This window comes from Aphanomyces invadans, assembly GCF_000520115.1.
Source record: "Aphanomyces invadans strain NJM9701 unplaced genomic scaffold supercont1.23, whole genome shotgun sequence".
Classification (NCBI taxonomy): Eukaryota; Oomycota; class Saprolegniomycetes; order Saprolegniales; family Verrucalvaceae; genus Aphanomyces; species Aphanomyces invadans.
The window spans coordinates 738151-758906 of record NW_008580168.1 but is presented as its reverse complement, the minus strand read 5'-3'; the positions used below and the strand labels follow the sequence as shown (position 1 = coordinate 758906).

Sequence of the window (20756 nt, the reverse complement as noted above, 5' to 3'; positions counted from 1 at the left end):
TGCATACAGAGTTTGCGCGACAGATTTGAAGTCCCAACGGATCGTCGAGCTGAAACAACTCCAAAATTTTGTTCGCTTTCATCGTTGTTTGGAAGTGGAAGCGAGGACGATTCGTCTCTGATGGCGATTCTACGTGTAGCCTTCCACTCTTTTGTGTACGGGCGACTACCGTTTGACGACAAGTGCATCGACGAGTTCCAAGTGCCAGCGGGAGAAATCGGCGACGCTGTCGGCAATACGACGAGTGTCCTTTGACTGGCACGTGCACGAGTGGACGTTGTCATGGCGTCCATAAATGTGTTTCTCAAGGTCACGGCAACAGAGTTTGCCGGTACTTGTTGGAAAATTGCTAGTGTGAAAGCGCGGGAAGTTTACGTCTTGCGAACAACACAACGGATTACGTAAACGAGTGGATTGAGGCCATATCGAGCTGTTCATATTTCGCTGCAAAAAGTAATCTGTTCGCGTCCCGTTCTTGCCCTCGTGTGTTTTGTTTTTGGGTTTCGTCGGCGGCTCGTGGTGTACCTATAAACTAGTGAATCATGTTTTTGTGGGGATTTTTCGACGCGCTCTGTGTGTCCATTTGTCCAAGGTCTCACATGGCACCAAATGATATTTTCATTTTGCGGCGCTTTGGGGGAGAGTCCTTGGCAACCTCCGACATCGTCGCCTCTGGCGGTGCCAGTGACATCAAGGGGGGATCCTCTCGTGGGCGTTTGTCCACACTCGGCGATGCCGCGACGAGAAGCGGTGACGGAGCAGGGGTCGACACTGGCGTCGGGTCGTCCGTGGCCAGCACGATCTTGGCAGAAATTGGGCTCTTGTCAGGTTTGGTAGGTGGGTCTTCTGTGGGTTGGGACTCGCTTTCTTGGGACAAAAGACTGCCGTCCTTGTCGCTGGTGGAAGACGACGATGGCGGTTGCTGTGGCACGGCCACTGTGGCCGCTATAGCGGCTTCGGCATCAAGTTTGGCCTGTTCGTCCTTCTTGCGTTTGAGATACTTTTGCCGCAGGTCCTTTGCGACTTTGAGCCCGCCCATCTCTTCAAAGACAGACTCGGGCAAACTCTTCCACCCGAGCGGAGTGATGCGGATGTCCATGCCCTCCACTCGCTTGGGCCATCGGTACAAACTGTTGACTTTGAAATCGTCGACAGCGCTATCCAGCCGTACCTCCTTCCCGCGGAGCTTGGTCTTGTCCACGTCAAACGCGACAAAGTACGTGCACCCATGCTTCTTGTCTTGATCCAGCGGAATCGACTCGTTGACGAAGAAAAGCGGAAACTTCTTCGGGTACACTCGCAGACGACACAACTGCGGGTTGTGGTACGCCAGGGTCTCGATAAATTTGCGCAGTCGACTTTCGGCAAACCCGCACCACGCGCCTTGGTCATTCGGATCCGCCACGTACATTTCGACCGCCAAGTAGTATTGGTGGTCGACGAAGTACTCGGACGGCGCAAAGAGAGGCGCCCAGTCTGTGCCCCCACTTGCAATAATCGCCTTGACGGTCTCAAGCCCTCGCGAGAATTCTTCCTTCATCACGCTCAGTGAATGCACCGACACGTTGTACGACGAGTTCATGCTCGGGTATGCCGGCGTCAGGATCGGCATGACTTGGAAGCGGTTACCGCCGACGTTGGCGTTCCAGATTTCGAGACCGAGCTTGGCGTCGTACGTCTTGCATAGCTAGAACGTGGCCGTGAGCGAGTCTAACGAGTTCGGAGGGCATCAGACGACAGACGAAAGGTACCTGGATCGCAGACGGCCACTTCCACTGCGACAGCACCATGAAGAAACGAAGGAGGAGCGTCGATGGCGCCGCCGTGGGGTACAGTTGGTTGATGAAGCAGACCAAGATACACCAATTCACACCTCCGAGATACCCCAATTTATTTGAATACAATCCTCGTCGCTTGGCCCATCGTCGCACAATGCGCAGCACCGCGATGAAACTACTGCGGTTCGGAGTGAGCCGAATCATGAGTTCCGTGACCCGTGGCCCGTTCAGACTCTTCTCTGTCGCAGAGTCCACGCCACTGAGAATGTTGTCGTCCAAAATGTTGATATTGTCGGGAATGGAGCTGCGGTCTAGAATTGCAATCTGGAGATCGATGTTGATGTCTTCGTAGTCGAAGGTGAGAATCGGCACCGTCGCGCCTTCTATCGCCACCAAGTTGGTCACTTTCGGATTCTTGAGGAGAATATCCTTCAAAGACGAAAAAAAGTCCTCCCGCGTGACAAACTTTGGGGCGACGCAGTTCGTGTCGATATCGGCCCCAGGCTCGTTCACCCCCAACCGATACGACCCAGACACGAGCACAATGCCCCCGGCTTCGTTCGCAATCTCTTCCAACACACCGCGTTGAAGACACACGTCCTTCACCCATGCACGGAAGATGCGCCGTAACTCGGCCAGGATCATCGTGCGTCGCTGGATGTTCTTCTCTGTTTCCGTTGGAAAGTGGCTCGCCATGAACGCTTCCAGCTTTGCACTCAGCTCGAGATCCGCGGGATCTGGAGGAGTAATTCGGATCGGCTTGTACGCCTGCTCAAGCACCGTCCCTGGCGCTGTCGTCACGCTCTCCTGCATGAGGGTGGTTATCCTTCCCAAATCCAGAACAAGTATGGGAACTGTCAAATTCACCACTGGAAATGCAGACATATGTAATAGATGTTATAATTTCGGCAATAGTTATAACTACTTGAATTTGTATAATCCATCTCGACCAACAGAAATGTTATATTCCGTCGATTTGGGCGGGACATATGGCGGGAGTTGGGGAATTACAGCATCACTGCTCCCTAAAAACGAATTTCCAAGTTTCACATACCCAAAACAAGTCTAAAGAAGACGACGTTGTATTGTTTACTCAAGATTGCTGTAAATCCAAAACTACATTCCCAATCAACTTAATTGCATTCTCTCGCACACTGGGGACTCATCACATGCAAATCAAAGCTGTCGTGAGGTTTGTGTGGTGGTGGGGCCGTAAATTGAGCTATTTCAGCTGCGTGAACGTATGTGATGACCGTGGTGCGCATGTACTTCAGAGAGGGACATCTTGGCCAAATTCTCTCCGGATACGTGTTATCCGGAACAACATTTTGAACGTGAGCCAGCAACAGAAGATGGAAGCGGAGCAGAAAGCGCTGTGCCTGGAAGTGCTGGATGACTTCTTCAAGCTAGAGATCTCGGGTATGTTTGATGGGTTTCACTTACTTGGTGCATGTGGAGGTTTGATCGCCGTGGTCTAACGCAGAACCATTCCGTGAGCGCGTGAACTGGGAAGAATGGGGTCTCTACGATTACCTCCAGGTCGTCAAGACTCCCATGGACATGGGCACCGTCCGTGTGAAGCTGAACAAAGGCGAGTACAAGAAGCCAGAAGAGTTTGGCAGGGACATGCGGTTGATTTGGGACAACTGCAAATTGTACAACCAGGTCCATTCTTGACGTATGTAGGGGTCGCTCATGCATGTCTTAGGATGGATCAGACCTGTGGGCCGTGGCAGACGAATTGGCCAAGATGTTTGATGACAAAATGAAAGAACTCAAGTTGGACGACGGGTCGTCGTCGAAATCCTCGTCGTCGTAAGCAATTTTCTCCATGGACGTCTTGAACTCAAGGGTCGATGCAGGGACGTCACTTTGGAGGAACGTATCGTGTTTAGCCAGGACATTTACAAAATCTCGAGCAAAGACCTCGGCATTGTCGTGGACATGCTGGAAGAGCTGTGTCCTAAAGCTCTCGAAAAGGTACGTTTGCCTCCACCTTAGCAATGTATCCAACGATGCGCCAAAGAACGCAGACGAGATCGAGTTGAACGTGGATGCGATTGACGCGAAAGCGTTCAAGGAAATCGACGCGTTCATCAAAGACTGCGTGCCGGGCGGTGCGTTGCCTCGCACGTTGAAGAAGAGCAAGCGCAAGAAGGACAAAGAGAGCAGCGACAAGTCGTCCAAGCGGCACAAGGAATAGACTGCCAACGTGGGGTCGTGGTGGATTCATGCATCATGCTTGCAATCGCTTGAATATATCTTTGATCGACACGACTTGTCCTGGTGGAGATGGGGTCCCCGCCAGCGCTGTCAGATTCAGTCGCGGCACTGGCGAAGGTGGTTGCCGTTGTGGGACTGTGTGACTACTTTGCGATGGAAAGCGATGGTGACTCCAAATACTGCTTGTCTCGACGGCGGCTGGGACCGCCTTCTCCTTTCCGACCATGGGCGTCGAAGTCGTCCCAACTCTACGCTGAGATTTCCACTGCGACGCTGCGGGTATGACTGCGGCCGCTGATGCACCTTGAACACTCTGCTGTCGGCTGGTTTGCATGGCTTCGTGCAGCAATAATGTTGCTTGGTTCTGACGTTCAATATCCTTCGCCTATATTGCTGTGAATACAGATCATGGGTACCGATGAGAGACGCACATGGCTGGAGGCGGCCTGTCGCGGCGTAGCTCGAGCTGTGGCCAGCAGCTCCTCCTTGTGCATGTTGAACAGCACTCTAATGAGCATGCGGTCGACGCTTGATGCAGACTTTATGGCGTTTTGCTTACCCTAGAGGTAGATTTCCATTTTCGCCAACTTCCCACTCGTCCTGATACATTTCCTTGCCGCGCCGCATGATCTCTACCCATTGCCGGTCGTCCGAAGGGGGCGACTCGAGCATTTCGCGCGTCGTCAGCACTTGCTCCACGCGGTCATGCATTTCGAGCTGCTGTTGGCGATTCGCCAACTGCCGTTGCAAGGAATGGATGAAGCGTTGGAGGTCCAACTTTCGCCTGGCAATGTTTTCAGACAATGTCACGCTGGACACGTCCAAGGGGGAGTGGACTAGACGTGAACGTCAGCATCGACGCAGTGGCATGGGTCATGTACATCGCGTTCGTCGCCGTCTGCAGTACATACGAAGCAGGAAGGCGATCGCGAGAAGGGATCCTCCACCTATCCAAAGCGCCAAGGAGATGTCTGCTGGTGGGTTGTGCTTCATGTTCGCGCCAAGATGCACAGTCACTTGTACACGTATTTTTAGACCAAGGATGTTCATCTATTATTTACCGATAAACGAAGAATTCGATAAATATCGTGTTCATTTTTCGCACGGCATTGTGGATTAATTGTGTCTCGGACGACGGATATGGCACAGTACAAAATGCACCTTGTACCACGTCACTGCTGTCGATGCCAGTCTACTAAGGACTTGCAAAGGCGGCCATGACCGTCGCACGATCGAGCTGGCTCTCGCGGCAAAAAACTCGCTGCAGTGGATGCCCGGATTGGGCTACAACGAAATAATCTCGAAATTTAGCCGAATAATTAGTGAATTTTCCAGCCTATTTCACGGTATTTTGTTGTGATTGGTCCACATCCCCAATGACCCTTTCGTTGCTTCCACGCCAAGTTTTAGCAATGGCTGGCCATAAACGGACTGCGGGCGGGGACATGGCGAGTGCGACGACGGAATCCGAGGTCCCTGGCATGCCCCAGAAGAAGTTCTATCGCAGCCGCGCGCATTGCAACCCGTTGTCACACAATGACTTGTTCGAGTAGTACGTACCAACGTTGTCTGGCAACAGGGTCTTGACAACATTGTAGCCCATTGAACCCGACCGAGATGGATTGGAGCGCTCACTACCCCAAGCTCGACAACCCGTACGTGTTTGCATCCATCATGTGCAGCGTTAAGCCGATGTGCATGGGACAGGAAGGTCAACTTCTTGGACATTGGGTGTGGGTTTGGCGGCTTGACAATCGCGCTCGCCAACTTGTTCCCGAACAAGACGACGCTCGCGATGGAGATCCGACCGAAGGTCACCGAGTACGTTCGATTGCGCATTGAGGCGCTCCGTCAAGAGCACGCGTCGTCGAACCAAGTGTGTTTTGATCCTTGCATGACGAACCCTGCTTCCTCTCATCGCATCATGTGTGGTCTTTAGTTTCAAAACGTGTCGGTGCTGCGCACGAACGCGATGCGGTACTTGCCGCACTACTTTGAGAAAGGTCAAATCGAAAAGATGTTTTTCTGCTTTCCGGACCCCCAATTCAAACAGCGCAACCATCGCCGCCGCATCGTCAAGTAAGTTCTCCGGCCGCAGCATGTCCACCGACCAACTCGTTTGTCCAGCACGCACTTGCTGACCGAATATGCCTACTTCATCCCTGAAGGCGGCATCTTGTACACAATCACCGATGTCGAGGACCTGCACAACTGGCACGTCGCCAAGTGCGACAGTCACCCATGCTTCGAACGCATCACGGACGACGCTGTGCTGGTGCGACGACTTGTAGTTTTCCATGGCCACTGGAACTGATTCAAGCGTTGTGCTTGCCCCGTGTAGAAAGCGGATCCATGTGTTCAAGCCATGACGGAAGAGACGGAAGAAGGCAAGAAGGTTGCTCGCAGCGGCGGCAACAAGTACGTTGCCGTCTACCGCCGAGTGTCCGATGCCGTTGCCACGGCCGCAGCGACATCGTTCTTTTAATTGCATAACAAACGCAGAGTCAGTGGACCTGGCAGGCAAGGGATCGTGCGGACGCGCGCACATCGCGGGTCGCCGCGTGTGTGCATTCTGTCGTTCTTTTGCACATTGTATAGCAATGTACTAGCTGCAGACCTTACACGGGGGTCCCTTTCTGCACGAGCTATCAAGTGGGCCGGCAGTGAACATCAGCTACGACGTGGAGGACCTTCGGGGCGTACGACTTGACTCGTTCAACGTGGGTGCACTCGACGACCCACACCTTTCCAATGGCGGCGCCCATCTCTCGGATGGATTTCACAACGTGTTCTCGCCTACGACGAAACCACCACCGTTTTGTTAGAATTTGCATGCTGCCACACAACTCGATGGGGATCAGTGGCGCATGGGCTGGCGTCGTACCAGGGCTCGACGTCGTCGATGGCGACGTTCTCGTGCACGTGAAGCCATCCGCCCGTGTGTTTCAAGACTTGGACGGCGATGGGCCACCCGTGCTCGCTCTTGGGTAGCAATCTAGACGAGCCATGCATCATCGTTTGAGTTGTCCCACGATCGAAGTGAGACCGACCCCAAGTTGACGCGGTCTGCAATCGCGCCGAGAGTCGGCCCCGTGATGCGATTGTCGCCTGGATGCACCGTGCACTTGCTTGCGACGTGATTCTTTTCAAGGTTGAATTGTAGCGCCGCGACCGAGTCGGGGTTCCACTCGAGGGCGTGGACGTACGCCGCCTTGCCGTGGACAAGAAATGGGACAACGTAGTATCCGATGCCAGCATACATGTCGACAATGGTCTCTCCGGCGCAGCCTGGCCATCGTGAGGTCGTGGACCGCGCGCAGGCAACGAAGACGTCAACGGGTGTTCGTACCGATCTTGGCCATGCGTGCTTTTTCCGTCACATTCCCCGACGAAAACATGACTTTTTCGAGGTCCCACCCGTACACGAGTCCATTTTCACGGACTTCGACCCATCCCTTGCCCCTACGTGTTGGCGCTGTTACAACACGTTTTCCAACGACGCATGACGGGTCTGTTCAGGTTTACCGCGCCGTGGGGACGAAGGACGGGTGCATGTACAGCACCTCGACGTGACTCTGCCGTTTTTCATTCGCGTCGACGTCAGCACTTCGCGCGACGCGTTGGAGCGGAACAGGCGAGGCGTCGCACACGGATCGCCACAGTGCCATCGCGGCGTCGCTCATCCATACGGGGTCCATGAACGTGTTCTATGGCATTTCAGGTCCAATCGACTGGCGTTGAAAACGGACGGACATCGTACCTTGGGCAGGACCAACACGTCTGAAATAAATTCAAACTTTGCCGCGACCGCATCCAACCCATGGGCAGTCGCAAACGCCTGCAGCAACGCATGCACGACCAGTGTTGGATTCAGCACACGTTTTACAACGCTCGTGCCGTCGACTACAACCTCCAACGCGCTCAAGACCTACCAGACACATGCTCGTTCTCCATCCACAACTCTCGACGTGAGGTTCACGATTTGCCATGGCGCACCTCGTCGTCTGAAGGAAGGGTGGGCAATGTCACGGGGACGGCAAACTTGGTGGAGCCTTCCATGTCGTTGGCCTAGCGAGTCGTTTTGCTCCTTGCCATCAACCTGACGACGTACTTGCGGGTGAATGCGACGGGTTTTGTCGTATAGCTGGATCGTTTCCAAGCGAGTCTTGACGGCCTTGACTTGATCCTTGGAGACCAAAACGGCGTACAAGAGTGGTTGCTTGGAGGCCTCGACAACTTCTGCTGGCGGAGGGGACGACAGCTCGGCGATTTGTCCAGTCGCAACGAGCTCACCAGCGGCGGACACCTTGTCCGTCCCCGAGTTCTTGGGCTGCACAACGTTTGCGATGTCGTTCATGTGGGCTATCAGCAACCCCTCGAGTCCCTGAAAGCGATGAATGGCATCAAGCAGGTCAAGAAACCAGGCGTCGTACGTACGGGAAGGCTGGCGTGGTCACGAATGCCGTCCATGACTGGCACGGCGAAGGACTCTGCACCGCCCTAACCCAAAACGTCAGGGAAACGTCGATGTCGACGAGCATACGGCAATGGGCTGGACGCGGCGCGACTTGTCGTAAACTTGCAGGTCTTCCACGAGTGTCTTGATGGCTTTGACTCGTAGCTTGGGCACAGCAACCACCAGCAGCCCGTCGTTCGTTTGTTTGGTAGGTCGCGTATTCTTGGACAGCGCGGTCATGCGACTGGTTTCCACCTGCAACGCGAACGCGGGACTGTAGACTGCCCCAAACCCAAAGCACTGGCAGCTGCCGCCGACCGCATGCACGGTTTTCGACACGTCGTCGTAAGACATCGTGTGGTTGACGAGAAGCGCATCGCTTGGCAAGGATGGCCACTGCTTCCACTTCATCTCTACAGCATATGCGCAACGTAAGGTCAAGACCCGTTAGGATGGTCAAGTTTGGTGTTTTGATCTTTTCACATACTCGACAGGTCCAGAGAAAATACTTGATCGTGGCATGGTGCTGTTGGCGACGTCCCGCCGAGGAGCAACACGTGCTGGCCATCCACGACGCACGCGGCGGCACTTGCCCTGGCGGGAGGAATGGCGCCAGTCGTGGCCGATTGCATCCACTCCCCTGTCGCCGTGTTGAGCGAATCCACAGAATTCAAGGACAGCTGCGCGTGCGTATCCAACCCTTGCCATCCCCCAAACAAGTATATCGAGTGGCCAATGCTCACCGCAGAGTGTCGGAACCGACGAGCTCCATCTATGCAAGAAGCACATGGACCCGTCAATACTCGCCTGATGCACACATCCACACTGAAAATTCACCATTTTTACCTGCACATGATGCCAAGGCATGCCATGTCGGCGGAGTTGTGTCAAAGGACAGTGCAAACACGTCGCTGAAGACAGTTGTGGCATCGCGGCCGCCGACGACCACCAGTTTTCCGTCCACTTCAAGTACGAACGCATGCAGTTAGTGAACAGCGTCAGCGCATTAGTACCCCGCGCTTACCCCACGAGCACGTGTGGCTCCACCGCGACGACGGCGCGGGTCCTTGAGTTTGGACAAAATCCGCATGACCATGATCCACGTCAATAGCCCAGAGATCTCCAAATGGCTTCGTGGGACTGGCACGGCCACCAAATACAAGCATCCTGTTGAGAGTTGGACTGTACACCGCCGCGTGATACATGCGAGCTGCCATGTTCAGCGGTATCGGCGCTGATTGCACTTGGGTTGCCATGTCGTACAAAATTAAGTCGCCTTGTCGAGTCGTGTTGGTGGCCGTGGGGCCTTGACCACCGACAATGCAAAGCTTTCGTTGAGGTCCTACCAGCTCGTCACGAAGGCTTGCACTCATCAAAGGCGCCAATTCAAATCCAGCAGCATGCCATCGATCCCTTAGAATCAAGAAATCGGAGAACGTATCATACCAACAACAGCCGTGTGGCCGGCGCGGGAAACCACCAACGTGGACGTTTTGGCGACCCGCAGCTTTCGTATCGTCGTCAACGAGGACGATGGAGCTGTCGCTTCTGTCACATCCAACGATGGCTCGTTGAATAGAGACGTCAGCATCGTGGCAAACAACTTGTCTGTTTTGGCTCGATTTGCATGGAATTTTTGGTTGGCAATGTCGAGAATCCACTCCAAGTACGACGTGTTGACCATGAGGTTCCCATGGAGTGCAATCGGGATCTCCATTGCGTTGGCAGTCGTGCGAATGGCCACCATCGTTCGCTTGTTGCCCAAGACAACGCCAGACTCCCGAAACCCACACGCGAGACCGACTTGCAACAGCGCTTTGGCGGCTTCGTCGTCGCGGCACTGCACATGCATGATGAAAGGTTCGTGTTTGAAAATGACCTACGCGTCGCAGTCTCGTCAAATGACAAGTCCTTCCTTACCACGCCGTACCATGCCCTGCAGCGCCGTGGGATCTGTCAAGACCGCGGCAGAAAACTCATGGAAAGACACTGGTGCGTGGGAGCTCACGAGCCACTGGCCTCCTTTCGTGATCAAGTGCGAATCTTCGTCTTCCGGAGCTTGCGCCACGCCGCGGAAGACAGCAATGCGGCCGGAGCAGCTACTGCATGTCACCTGCCACCAGCGCTCGCTCAGGTACACAGGCACACAAACGACGTACGTAGTTTGGGTGTGCATTGAGCCGCGTGATCATGTCCACAATCGGCTCATCCACGCTGCCTTTTGGCGACTTGTCAATCACTTCTTGCAGCTTGTGCAAGATCTCGCGCTTGGAAGCGTCAAATGCGCCTGCCATCCCTCGGTGCTCTGTCCTGTTGCCGCGGGAAAGTTGCAGTTGACTCGGCACCAAATCGGTGGTGCAAAATCCATCCTAATTAGGACTTTTGCATCTTTTATTTTGGCCTGCCACGAATTTGCCGGCGGCCCAAGTTCACGAGATCCCCAGAATGAGCTGCCACGCACGACCTACCCAGCGCGCAGTGAATGGACTTGGTGAACAGCTACAGCGACAAAACAGGAGATAGCACCCGCTATGCATGGCGGCAGCTCTGCGCCGACGCATCTCACCGGGCTTCAGTTCACAATATTTTTCTCTTTTTTGAACAATATTTTTATCCAATTGAATTAATTGTAACATACCATTGGCTTGATTAAACCAGTTATATTGTAGAACTATCGAAGAGAAATTGATTTTATCCAATCCAACTGTAGATAGTTCCTAACACCCATTCGATTCTTCCGCCACACACGACTTGCTATCATGTCGGCGTCCGCGGCGATCGAACAGCGCAACCAAGATGCAACGATTTATGTCGGCAACTTGGACGAGAAGGTGACGGAAGAGCTTCTTTGGGAGCTCATGCTTCAAGCTGGAGTTGTGGTGAACGTGCACATTCCCCGCGACAAGGTCACATCGCGCCACGGTGGGTACGGATTTGTGGAGTTCCGCACGGAGGACGACGCCGAGTACGCGACGAAAGTGATGAACATGATCCAGCTCTTCAACAAAATCATTCGCGTGAAGAAGTCCTCCCAGGATACCAAGACACTCGACATTGGGGCCAACTTGTTCTTAGGCAACTTGGACCCAGAGGTTGACGAGAAGCTCTTGTACGACACGTTCTCGGCCTTTGGGGGGATTGTCGAAACCCCCAAGATCATGCGCGACCCCGACACGAAGATGTCCCGAGGCTTTGGCTTTGTCAGCTACGACTCGTTTGAAGCGGCCGATTTGGCCATCGAGTGCATGAACACGCAGTACCTGTGCAATCGCCAGATCGTCGTCCAGTACGCCTACAAGAAGGGCAGCAACAACGAACGCCACGGGTCTCAAGCGGAGCGCCTCCTGGCATCGAGCAACCCCAACAAACTCAAGCCGCACACGCGTTTTGCATTTGCCACACCGGCACTCCCCCAACCTCCTCAGCAACTGCAGCCTCCGCCGCAACCATACATGCAGCAGTACCACCAATATCAGCAGCCGCAAAGCCATTACCAGCCGCAGCAACCCATGATGATGATGATGCAGCCCATGATGATGGGCATGCAGAACATGCAAGGCGCTGTGGTCCCGCCCCCACCTCCCACCATGTATATGGCCCACGGCGTCGCGCCGCCCCCGCCGCCACCCCAGCATTTTTAATTGAAACACCTGTGCCCGCTTTTATCCGCTTTTGTTGGATGGCCAAAGGCTTGTCCACTACAACACGCGATGCATGCTAATGGAGTGCCGAGACTCATGTGCATGTGCACGCACCTGTTTTCAACCTCCCATGGACATCGATTCACTCTACGGTCGGCAGACCACAGTGTTGGGGTGTGGGGCGCAAAATGGACTGCCAGCGGGCACTAAAAGTCCTCTGGAAGCCGCACAACAAGACCCAACATGGCCTCGCATCATGCGGCCACATCGGATCGTCCAGACAGCCAGAGAAATGTCGCTCCCGTCATCGTCCATGAGCCAAGAAGTGCGTATGGATGGTGGTGTGTGTTGGAGTGTACAGCGGCGGACGGAATCGAGAGCATCGTTGCAATGTGCCGACAACAGAACCTTGTGTAGTTTGCATTACACCGCGGATGCGTGGTCGTGAGATGGCGTGACATGGTCGACAAATCTCGTTCCAATCTGGCTGATTTGCTTGAGCCGGTCTTCGATATTCAAAACCAACTCGAATCGATCCTGGTGCACGACGCGGCAGGCCAGGTTGGCGTGGATCGCCGTGAGCCGCACAGCGGTCGCAACCATGTAGCTTGGCACGATTTGGACCCCGTGGAGCGGTCCAAACGGCGGCATGTTGTCGGTCGGATGTTTGCATTCCACACGGGTTCGAAAGAGGTCGCCGTCAAGAGGCTGGACGAAGATGCGGACGTCGGAAAACTGGCCAGACAGGGACGGGATCACGTCGTTCTCGTCGTGGTGTTGGTCGTAGTCCAAGTATTCAATGTGGACGTAGTCGTTGCCAATGTGGCGCTTCTTGCCGTGGCGGCGGGCCTCTGCGCTCTCGTCCGTCTCCATGAACGTTGCCACGTGAAACATCACCTACAAGCACGAGTGTGCCTCCAACCACACGCCTCGCGACCTACGTGTGTGATGGCATCTCGGTAGACAAGACCAAACTTGCCATCGCTTTGGCTAGCCGACACGTCCAACCCGCCGTTGTACCCCACGAGGTGGTGCAGCGGGACCATGTCGCCCAGACCCCGCAAGAATGAAAGGTACCGCTGCGATCCCCCGACGACGTCGAGAAGGTCACGCTCGGTCGCTTGGTTGTGGGGCACGTACAGCACGCCGACCTTGTGCGTTTCGTGCCACGGACTTCGATCGAGGACGGCCAGCGCCCTCGTCAGCGCCTCGCCCTCCACCAGTCGATGCATGCTTGCAGAATGCAAGTCAAGCGGGTCCATGCCAAACAACATCGTCATGACGTGCATGGGGTTGGCATCCCTTGGAAGTGGCCACGTGTGGGCCACTGCCGCGTGCCGAACCGTGACAAATGAAGCGCCTTGGTCGTCCGTGGACAGCGTCATGATGCTGCGGCGATGGAACCAGGACCTATACACGACCGGATGAAAATCAAACATACTCGGTCCATGTGTGGCTGTGGTGCACCTGATGCGGCGGTGCTTGGCAACAAGTTCCAGGGACTGCGTTGATGGCGGGCAAAGCGCCGCAGCGTTGAGATGCAGATGGGTTGCGATAAAATCCACGGCCGTGTCGACCAGGACGGTTTTTTGCGGCTGAGTTTGCAGCTGCGGCAGGACGAGGCGCGCAATGTGGTTCCGGCGGCGGGCGCTTGCTTGAATGAAAATCTGCATGAGGACAAGAAGGGCCAGCGACGCCATGTACTTGGACGCGGGCCGGCACAGTGCACGCAGCGCAAATGCAGCACAAACGTCGTCGTTTCCACTAACAGTCTCGAAGTCCCCGTCGGTCGCCGCGTCGGCCAACGAGGCAGTTCGCGGCAGGGCGTGCAAAAAGTGCAAAAGAAGGCTGAGGCACAAACTTGCAATATCGACCGAGGTCCACCCTGCCCCATCCTTCACAGGAGCACACAATCGATGAACGATCGAGTTGAGGATTGTTGGGAATTCCGCGACGACTTGAGCGGGAAGCATGATGGCCGCAACGCCCAGACCTACGTTAGAGGACGCGACGTGAACACAAGTGTCATGAACGACGTCTCGGCACGTGCCGCGGGTGACCGTGTGGACCAGCTTGGTCTCGGCTGCTTGTAAAGCTTCCACGTGAGCCGCGGACAAGTCTTCCATCGCCGACTTCGTGCGCTTCATTCCCGCGGACGACGTTGCTGCCAGGGTAGGAGGCCGTGACTCCGACACAGTGGGCTCAAAATCCAACGCTGACACAAAGGTCAGCAGAACACGGTGCTGCACTGCGGCGGTCAGTTGGCTCTGGTACGACGCCATGAGAAGCAGGAGGTCCAGTCCGCGTTGCAAGTACTGCGTCCGCAACACCTTGAGCCACATTGCCGACTTGTCTGGCTCCTTCAGGAACCACGTCGGACACGGCACTACACTGGTGAAATAATGCAACCACGTACAGAATCGGCATCTTCGATCACGTGGGAATCCGTGGTGCGCGTCCGACGGACGGAATGAGCCACCCCAGCCTCATGGGTCGCCGCAGCCCGTCCAAACGCCCGGCATTCCACGCACGACACGAGCTTGGCGACCATGTCGTTGACATCAACGTCATGGAGGACGTACCGATTCTCGACCATGCGCACCAACACGTCGACTGCAATGTGAAAGTTGGTCGAACTCGTTTCCGTGCTCACCATGGTCAACGCTGCCACGACAAGCTTTGGAATGGGCAGCGTTGCAACCGACGCTTTCGCCATCGACCCGCGCGCCGCCATCAAAAACGGCGATGCCATCGTGACGTCAGAAGATGCTTTGTCCGCCGCCTCTCGACAGTCCTCCGACAGGAGCATCTACCGACGCAGGCGCAGTCAGTCCCTGGGGTAGTCCACACACCATGTTGTTACGTGAAACGAAGCATTAGCGGAACAGACTTGCCGCAAGCACGTGATGGCCATGCCGCGCATGACCGGGTCGCGGTGGGTGACCACATAGCCTACCGATTTGCCTCGCGTGTTCCGACAAGATTGGGAACGAGATCCAGTCGGCACCACCCACCTGTAAGCAACTCGAAGATTCGCACGCAGCGCGTGGATGGAATGTGTTGAAAACCCGCCCGGAAGAGCGTTGTGAGCCCGTTCATCGCTTTGTGCTGGGCATCGACAAATTTGGACGTTGTCGCTGCGACGTGGAGCATATCCACGAGTGCGTAAAACTTGACCGAGTCGACGTCGCATGCCACGGTCACGATGAGCTCGAGACCGGCATCTCGCACCTACCGCCACGGGAGTGTCAAGCACGGATCCATGTCGTTGGTGTCGAAACAAATCGAGCCACCTGTCTGTCGCTGTCGTCGTGCACGAGCTGCAGATGCGGCACGAAGACGTCGTCTAGGACGCGATCGTCGCAGATGTGGTGACACAACTTGAGAACGTTGTCGAGCACCTTGAGTGCTTGCAGCCGAATGGACACATCGACGCTCGTCGACGCAAAGAAAGTCGTGAGCAGATCATGCAACGACGTAAGCCACTTGGAATCGCTAGCAGGAGTGCAACCTTCGGCTCGAAACGCGACAAGGTTGCCCACAGTCGCAACGGGACAATACTCGATGTATAGCTCCACGAGGGCGTACAAGTCGTGCATGTTTCCTCCAGGACGTCATGAGTCGGCGCAATGTGCCAACGACCTCACCTTGAAAGCGCCGATGGGATGCGGGTTGGTCCGAGTGTAGCTTTGGTTGATGCAGTGCTTCTGCGAGGAGCAACGTATCTAGCAATTCGTCGGCGAGGCGGTCGGGGACGTGGCCCACTGCGGCCGACGCCGCGCCATTCTCGTTGGGGACGTGCGGCGACACTGCCATCCACGGAAACAAGCGGTGGAGGTAGTCGAAGACCAAGTCCCACTCAATCAGCATTTGGTCGCCATACTTCTTGATGAGGCGTTGCAAACTCAAGACAACTTCAAAAATCACCATCCCATGCGGACTCTGGACGGCCGGAAGCAAGCTTCGCAAGATGGTGCACCAACCAACTTCCAAGCTCGCGACGCGCTGGCTGCCCCACGAACTCATTCCCACAAAGAACACTGCGCCCCTACATAAACCAACCATATCGTCTACCTTGGCAAGCAGCACACGCATCGCCGTACCGAGCAACAAATGGTGGGACCGGCGCTTCCAGCAGCCCCAACAGCCCGTGCAGCACTTGGTATCGAGACGCGCCCGATAACAAGTGCTTCATGATTGCCCACGTACTCACTCCATCTTCTTTAACATTCACGAGGCCGCACATGGTGGCCAAGCACGCGGACGTTGTCGCCGCCGCGTCCAAGTGATGATTCACCAAGATCGTCATGAACTTGAGATAGCGCTTGCATGTGTCCTTGTCTCCCCGGGCGTACGCTGTATTACAGCGGGCCGACAGAAGCTCTGCGATTGATGATACGACTTCGGAATCTATCGTCGCCATCGCTTTAGCATACGCGGCGTTTGCCATTCCGCATGGTTGGTACCTAGCGCATGCGGCGACCGCCTCAAGATGCAGTGAAGCAGCGAACTGAGCTCTTTCTGCGCATCGGACGTCTCAAGGAGAGTCAGAAAGAGCCACCCCAGGTCCTTCGCAAACGGCTGAACAAACCGACCGTCCTGCAGCAGCAATCGCAGACTCTTTTGTCGTCGAAGAAACTCCCCGTGTGCAGTCGCCTGGGGCTCTCCTGTTAGACATGCACGGGATCATCCTTGCGTTCGATACCAAGAGCTGAAAGATGGCATGGCGCATCGTCATGGGAACCCTGTCATGGTGAAGCTCGAGACACACGTCCAGAAACGTGTACGCAATCGCGCGGGTGTCGTGGTTTCGATGGTCAAACACACGCTCAATACTCTGCCATGCCGACACCAAGTGGGCGCTGTCGACGCGGAATCGCCGCAGGCCGGCCGTCACCTTGACCACCTGGGCAAGAAACCCCCGATCGTCCACTCGTGAGCCTGTCAGGTACACCGAGAGCCCGAGAGAGTCGGCGACGTGATCAGCAGAATCTTCTTGGCGAAGAGCGTGCATGTGTACGAGAGCGTTGATTTGAGCCACGAGTTCGTCGCTGCTGTGCGCCGTGTCGGGATGTTGCTCATGATGCCGCTGGTGATGGTGGTTGGTGGTGGAGGTGGACGGAACTGCATGCCTCGCCGAAGCAGGCTGTTGCGCCTTGATCTTTGCAGGTGCTGGTGGCGATCGTTCGCTCGGCAACATCGGTCAGTATGGTTGTGCTCGGATTGCGTCAATCCCTCGGAGATGGTGCCGATCTTGACCAACACACACTTGGGACACTGTCAGGGCAGACCCAAAATCCTTACACTATTTAAGTCGGAATTCGCACCATACCTCTAAATAGAGTGGAGTAACTGGTACCATTCGCTGCTGCAACCAACGGCACGCGCACGATGGACTTCGAAAAGCTATCGAGGGTTCCCTGCATCTCTGAGCTCTCGGCGTTTGAAGAGCACGACGTGGGGCGGAGCCTGGGTCGGTGCCATGCCTGCGCACTCGTAATGATGTTCGGATAATGTTATCCGTATGTCGTCGGGTTGTTGCACCAGCAATCGCAAGGTGGCCGTGACGTCTTTGTTTGAGCTGGACGCAATGCATGCTTGGCTGTCCTGGGCCATGCTGATGTGCGCATGGGCTACGGGAAGCATGCAGCGGTTTCTACAATGACGGGTTGGTTGCCTTTGGCTTGGAAGATATTGGTAGGTGTTCTGGATGGGTCTACGACGACGATGGGCAAGGGTGCAGAGCAGGCGGGACCTGCGACTGGTCTGCACGCTCGCCGACTGGAGCGACGTACAGCGCAACTGCGCAAATGCTATCCGGGTGTGGTAAAGAGTGTATTCGCTACAGAGACGGAGTACTTCAAACGACTTGACCCAGCGGGCTCTTAAACTTGATGGGTGTGTCCTGTCGCGAGTGTGAAGAGAGCGCAACCAATTGGGGGTGTCGCACCATACATAACGCGCGTCGCCATGTTCTGACAAAGCACGGGCGGCCTTTGCATATGCCGCTGTTGGATACATTCGCTTGAGCATACTCACCCCATTCGTCGTTGTTGCAAGCTCGAGCTCCTGCGAATCCCATCGTGAATAGCTTGTCCACGGCGTGTATATTGAAAGCTCTCGACGGCAATGGACGCCTCCTAACGACCTTCCTGGATATGTCATGTGGCTAGCCTTGACGTGTCCCGCCTCCAGACATCCGTCGCGCCTGTTTCGACGCGACAGCTTCACCACTGTGCTGGGTGTATAATGTACGACGTTCGTGTACGAAGCCAGCGCATTTCTCTTGGCCGTCGCAAGTGTGTACTGTTTGTACGGCCAACGTACGTGTTGGGTTCGTCGCGCGAAAATTGAATGGACGGTGGGCCATTTTAACAGCACATGCTGTTTTTTCAAAGCCTCTTCCACGAAACGTATAGAGAGGAAACGTCTCCAATGCGCGCTGTTCCATGCAGTCTGTAAGCCTTGCTTGTGCGATATGTCGTGGAGACCTCGTCGGTCCATTCTTTCCGATTCCTCTTTGGTACACCACCATTGGCAGAGATGGGTGGAAGTCGACCGCCCATCGCGTGGCGCAACGCGCACATAGTTAAAGCATGACCATAACTGACCAATACGTTACCGCGTCGTAATGCTGCAGAGTAAAGCGCATTCGCGGAGCTCGATGGACGAGTTGCCAGTCGTCCTTGCATCCGAAAATCAGCGTAGCCTTTCTATGCTTTCCACTCGTGGCGCTTGACCCGCCCGAGTTTGTTCCTCCACGATGCTGTTTTTGCTGTTTTTATGTCTGCTTTTGACTCCGTCACCACATCATGTGGCCAATCGAAGTTGGCACGGCCGTATCGAGTATGGCGGGACCCGCGACGGTAGGAATATTGACACGGCCACCGCCAGGAGCGTGCAGAATTCAATTGGCAGCGTGGTGCCGCCAACTCTTCTCCACACAACCGCCTCCTGATCGCTAGCCCGACCTTTGACATGGATCTCCTTGCATGTTACGAAGAGGACGCGTGTGATGCTCCATCCGCCGCCAGCACGGCTATGTCCTTTGCCTTGACGACGTGCGCGGCGGCCGACACGGACGACATCCTCGACACCCTCTACCGCAATGAAATCAGGACATTGTTGCGACCTGTGGCCGACTACCTTGTCCGAACGCAGCTCCATGGCATGACGGCGTCGTGGCGCACTCAAGTCGTGGATTGGATGATATCAGTTGCAGAGACTGTCGAGTTCGAGGTGACGACCATAACGTTAGCCATCCATTACCTCGACAGGTACTTGTCGGTGGTGTCGGTGCGCCAAGCGGACCTCGAGCTCATTGCGCTTGTGTGCCTCATGACTGCATCCAAGTTCAACGAGTCGGATGGGCTTACCGTGGCCGAAGTGTCCCAAATGATCGATGACAAGTACTCCCCTGCATCGGTCCTCGCGATGGAGCGATCGCTTCTCGCAAAGCTCGAATGGAATCTGCATGCGACCCTCCCCCACCACTTTATCGAGTGCTTTGTCGCGCAGCTGAATCCACCCGACGTCGCGGCTCAAGTCATGCATCGCTGCGCGACGATGTTGTCCGCAATCGTTCGCGACATTGCAAGCTTGGACTTCTTGTCGTCGGAGATCGCCTACACCGCGCTCACGCTTGCCATGCACGAGCTGCATGTGGCAGCGTCGCTTCCGACGTATCAAGGCGATAGCTCCCGCCTGGACGAGTGCGAAGACGTCGTCGAGTCCATCGTGGGTCCATCCGTGAAAGGTGCCGACCAAATCAAGTGCGGCAAGCGAGCGTCGAGTCCGTCCAACGTCGAGGATTTTACTGATGACGTTGTGCTTCCTCCTCGACAGCGCCAGCGCCTTTGGTCGATTTAACTTAACTACCTAATTATTCTTCGTCCTCATTCGAAGGACGTTGCTTTCAAATGTATGCGCCAGGGACGCTCCGCTCTGTCGCACGAATGCTGGAAGGGCTGACGGCTCCTTTGTTGCCGCCAATTGCTTTGCCATGGTTGTCGCCGGCACGGCGCAAGCAATGTCTCTGTGACAGATTCCAAGTGGAATCCGTCGTGGGCGATCATGAGCGAGGTTGGTTCCACAACCAACCTGTAGGGTCGATTCCCAAAGCCCCCATCTCGTTATGGAAAGCGAGCGCCATTCACTGGCCAGGACGACACAGACATGCCTCGGTCTGCCATCCCTCGCTCGCCGCTACCACGCACTTCAACTTTTTGGGCTACCGGGCCATCATTCCAGACTTCCTTGGCCATACCGCCACCCCCTTCTTTCCCCATCACTACAGCATCGAATCCCACGGTGACAACCTCCCGCGTTTCAACACCGTCCACGAAGCGAAAGCAGTAGAAGTCGCCGTGCACCTCGTCGGGTAGTTCCAAGGGCGGGCTCATTGCGGGGTGTTTGTGGCTATGTATTCTCACGAGGCCTCTCCTCCGCTCGTGTTTGGCGCTGCAGTGCCCGGTGGCTATTTTTCAATGCCGAGTCCCGTTCTTGCTTTGTTCGACGCACTGCTGCGACTCCATCGACACGTCCACACACCTGACAACATGGCATTGCGGCTGCGACAACTTCAAGTACCCACAATGGCGATACATCCATCCAAGGTTTCGGTGGTCGATGGAGCCAAGATGCAGTCATGGTGGCCAA

At 55.4% G+C, this 20756-nt stretch overlaps 8 protein-coding genes across 11 annotated transcripts; 4 read left to right on the top strand and 4 right to left on the bottom strand.

The window, feature by feature from the left end:
- Positions 1–397: 397 nt before the first annotated feature.
- H310_09959 (hypothetical protein) lies at positions 398–2637 on the bottom strand. The gene is made up of 2 exons (XM_008876184.1): positions 1752–2637; positions 398–1687 (listed from the first exon to the last, which is right to left on the bottom strand). Exons 1-2 carry the CDS (start codon positions 2589–2591, stop codon positions 596–598), a joined length of 1932 nt encoding a protein of 643 aa, XP_008874406.1. The 5' UTR covers positions 2592–2637; the 3' UTR covers positions 398–595.
- Positions 2638–3105: 468 nt separating this feature from the next.
- H310_09958 lies at positions 3106–4052 on the top strand. Of its 2 annotated transcripts, XM_008876182.1 has the most exons (5): positions 3106–3197; positions 3262–3443; positions 3487–3593; positions 3641–3758; positions 3805–4052. In XM_008876182.1, exons 1-5 carry the CDS (start codon positions 3131–3133, stop codon positions 3979–3981), a joined length of 651 nt encoding a protein of 216 aa, XP_008874404.1. In that variant the 5' UTR covers positions 3106–3130; the 3' UTR covers positions 3982–4052. The 2 variants fall into 2 exon arrangements, with proteins under 2 accessions (XP_008874404.1, XP_008874405.1); XM_008876183.1 differs by having other exon boundaries at positions 3641–4052.
- On the bottom strand, positions 3961–5002 carry H310_09957 (hypothetical protein). The gene is made up of 4 exons (XM_008876181.1): positions 4883–5002; positions 4561–4837; positions 4433–4508; positions 3961–4386 (listed from the first exon to the last, which is right to left on the bottom strand). The coding sequence occupies exons 1-4, from the start codon at positions 4992–4994 to the stop codon at positions 4015–4017; spliced, it is 837 nt and encodes a 278-aa protein (XP_008874403.1). The 5' UTR covers positions 4995–5002; the 3' UTR covers positions 3961–4014.
- Positions 5003–5381: 379 nt separating this feature from the next.
- H310_09956 (tRNA (guanine-N(7)-)-methyltransferase) lies at positions 5382–6640 on the top strand. The gene is made up of 6 exons (XM_008876180.1): positions 5382–5553; positions 5600–5656; positions 5709–5877; positions 5941–6080; positions 6129–6276; positions 6343–6640. The coding sequence occupies exons 1-6, from the start codon at positions 5414–5416 to the stop codon at positions 6484–6486; spliced, it is 798 nt and encodes a 265-aa protein (XP_008874402.1). The 5' UTR covers positions 5382–5413; the 3' UTR covers positions 6487–6640.
- Positions 6522–10778, bottom strand: H310_09955. Of its 2 annotated transcripts, XM_008876178.1 has the most exons (16): positions 10617–10778; positions 10388–10570; positions 9904–10336; positions 9482–9799; positions 9304–9420; positions 8945–9229; positions 8545–8870; positions 8439–8501; positions 8113–8385; positions 7998–8069; positions 7762–7929; positions 7527–7708; positions 7351–7463; positions 7052–7289; positions 6886–6996; positions 6522–6797 (listed from the first exon to the last, which is right to left on the bottom strand). In XM_008876178.1, exons 1-16 carry the CDS (start codon positions 10749–10751, stop codon positions 6650–6652), a joined length of 3165 nt encoding a protein of 1054 aa, XP_008874400.1. In that variant the 5' UTR covers positions 10752–10778; the 3' UTR covers positions 6522–6649. The 2 variants fall into 2 exon arrangements, with proteins under 2 accessions (XP_008874400.1, XP_008874401.1); XM_008876179.1 differs by having other exon boundaries at positions 9904–10570.
- Positions 10779–11187: 409 nt separating this feature from the next.
- H310_09954 (hypothetical protein) lies at positions 11188–12127 on the top strand. Its single transcript, XM_008876177.1, has one exon. It carries the CDS (start codon positions 11217–11219, stop codon positions 12096–12098), a length of 882 nt encoding a protein of 293 aa, XP_008874399.1. The 5' UTR covers positions 11188–11216; the 3' UTR covers positions 12099–12127.
- A 338-nt stretch (positions 12128–12465) lies between these two features.
- Positions 12466–17363, bottom strand: H310_09953. Of its 2 annotated transcripts, XM_008876175.1 has the most exons (12): positions 16804–17363; positions 16565–16754; positions 16202–16508; positions 15746–16146; positions 15392–15702; positions 15113–15329; positions 14962–15050; positions 14515–14907; positions 14149–14458; positions 13566–14091; positions 13040–13508; positions 12466–12995 (listed from the first exon to the last, which is right to left on the bottom strand). In XM_008876175.1, the coding sequence occupies exons 1-12, from the start codon at positions 17296–17298 to the stop codon at positions 12522–12524; spliced, it is 4182 nt and encodes a 1393-aa protein (XP_008874397.1). In that variant the 5' UTR covers positions 17299–17363; the 3' UTR covers positions 12466–12521. The 2 variants fall into 2 exon arrangements, with proteins under 2 accessions (XP_008874397.1, XP_008874398.1); XM_008876176.1 differs by lacking the exons at positions 16565–16754; positions 16804–17363 and having other exon boundaries at positions 16202–16563.
- A 1547-nt stretch (positions 17364–18910) lies between these two features.
- H310_09952 (hypothetical protein) lies at positions 18911–19994 on the top strand (the record flags this gene model as incomplete). Its single annotated transcript, XM_008876174.1, has 2 exons — positions 18911–18964; positions 19017–19994. The coding sequence occupies 2 exons, from the start codon at positions 18911–18913 to the stop codon at positions 19965–19967; spliced, it is 1005 nt and encodes a 334-aa protein (XP_008874396.1). The 3' UTR covers positions 19968–19994.
- Positions 19995–20756: the final 762 nt, after the last annotated feature.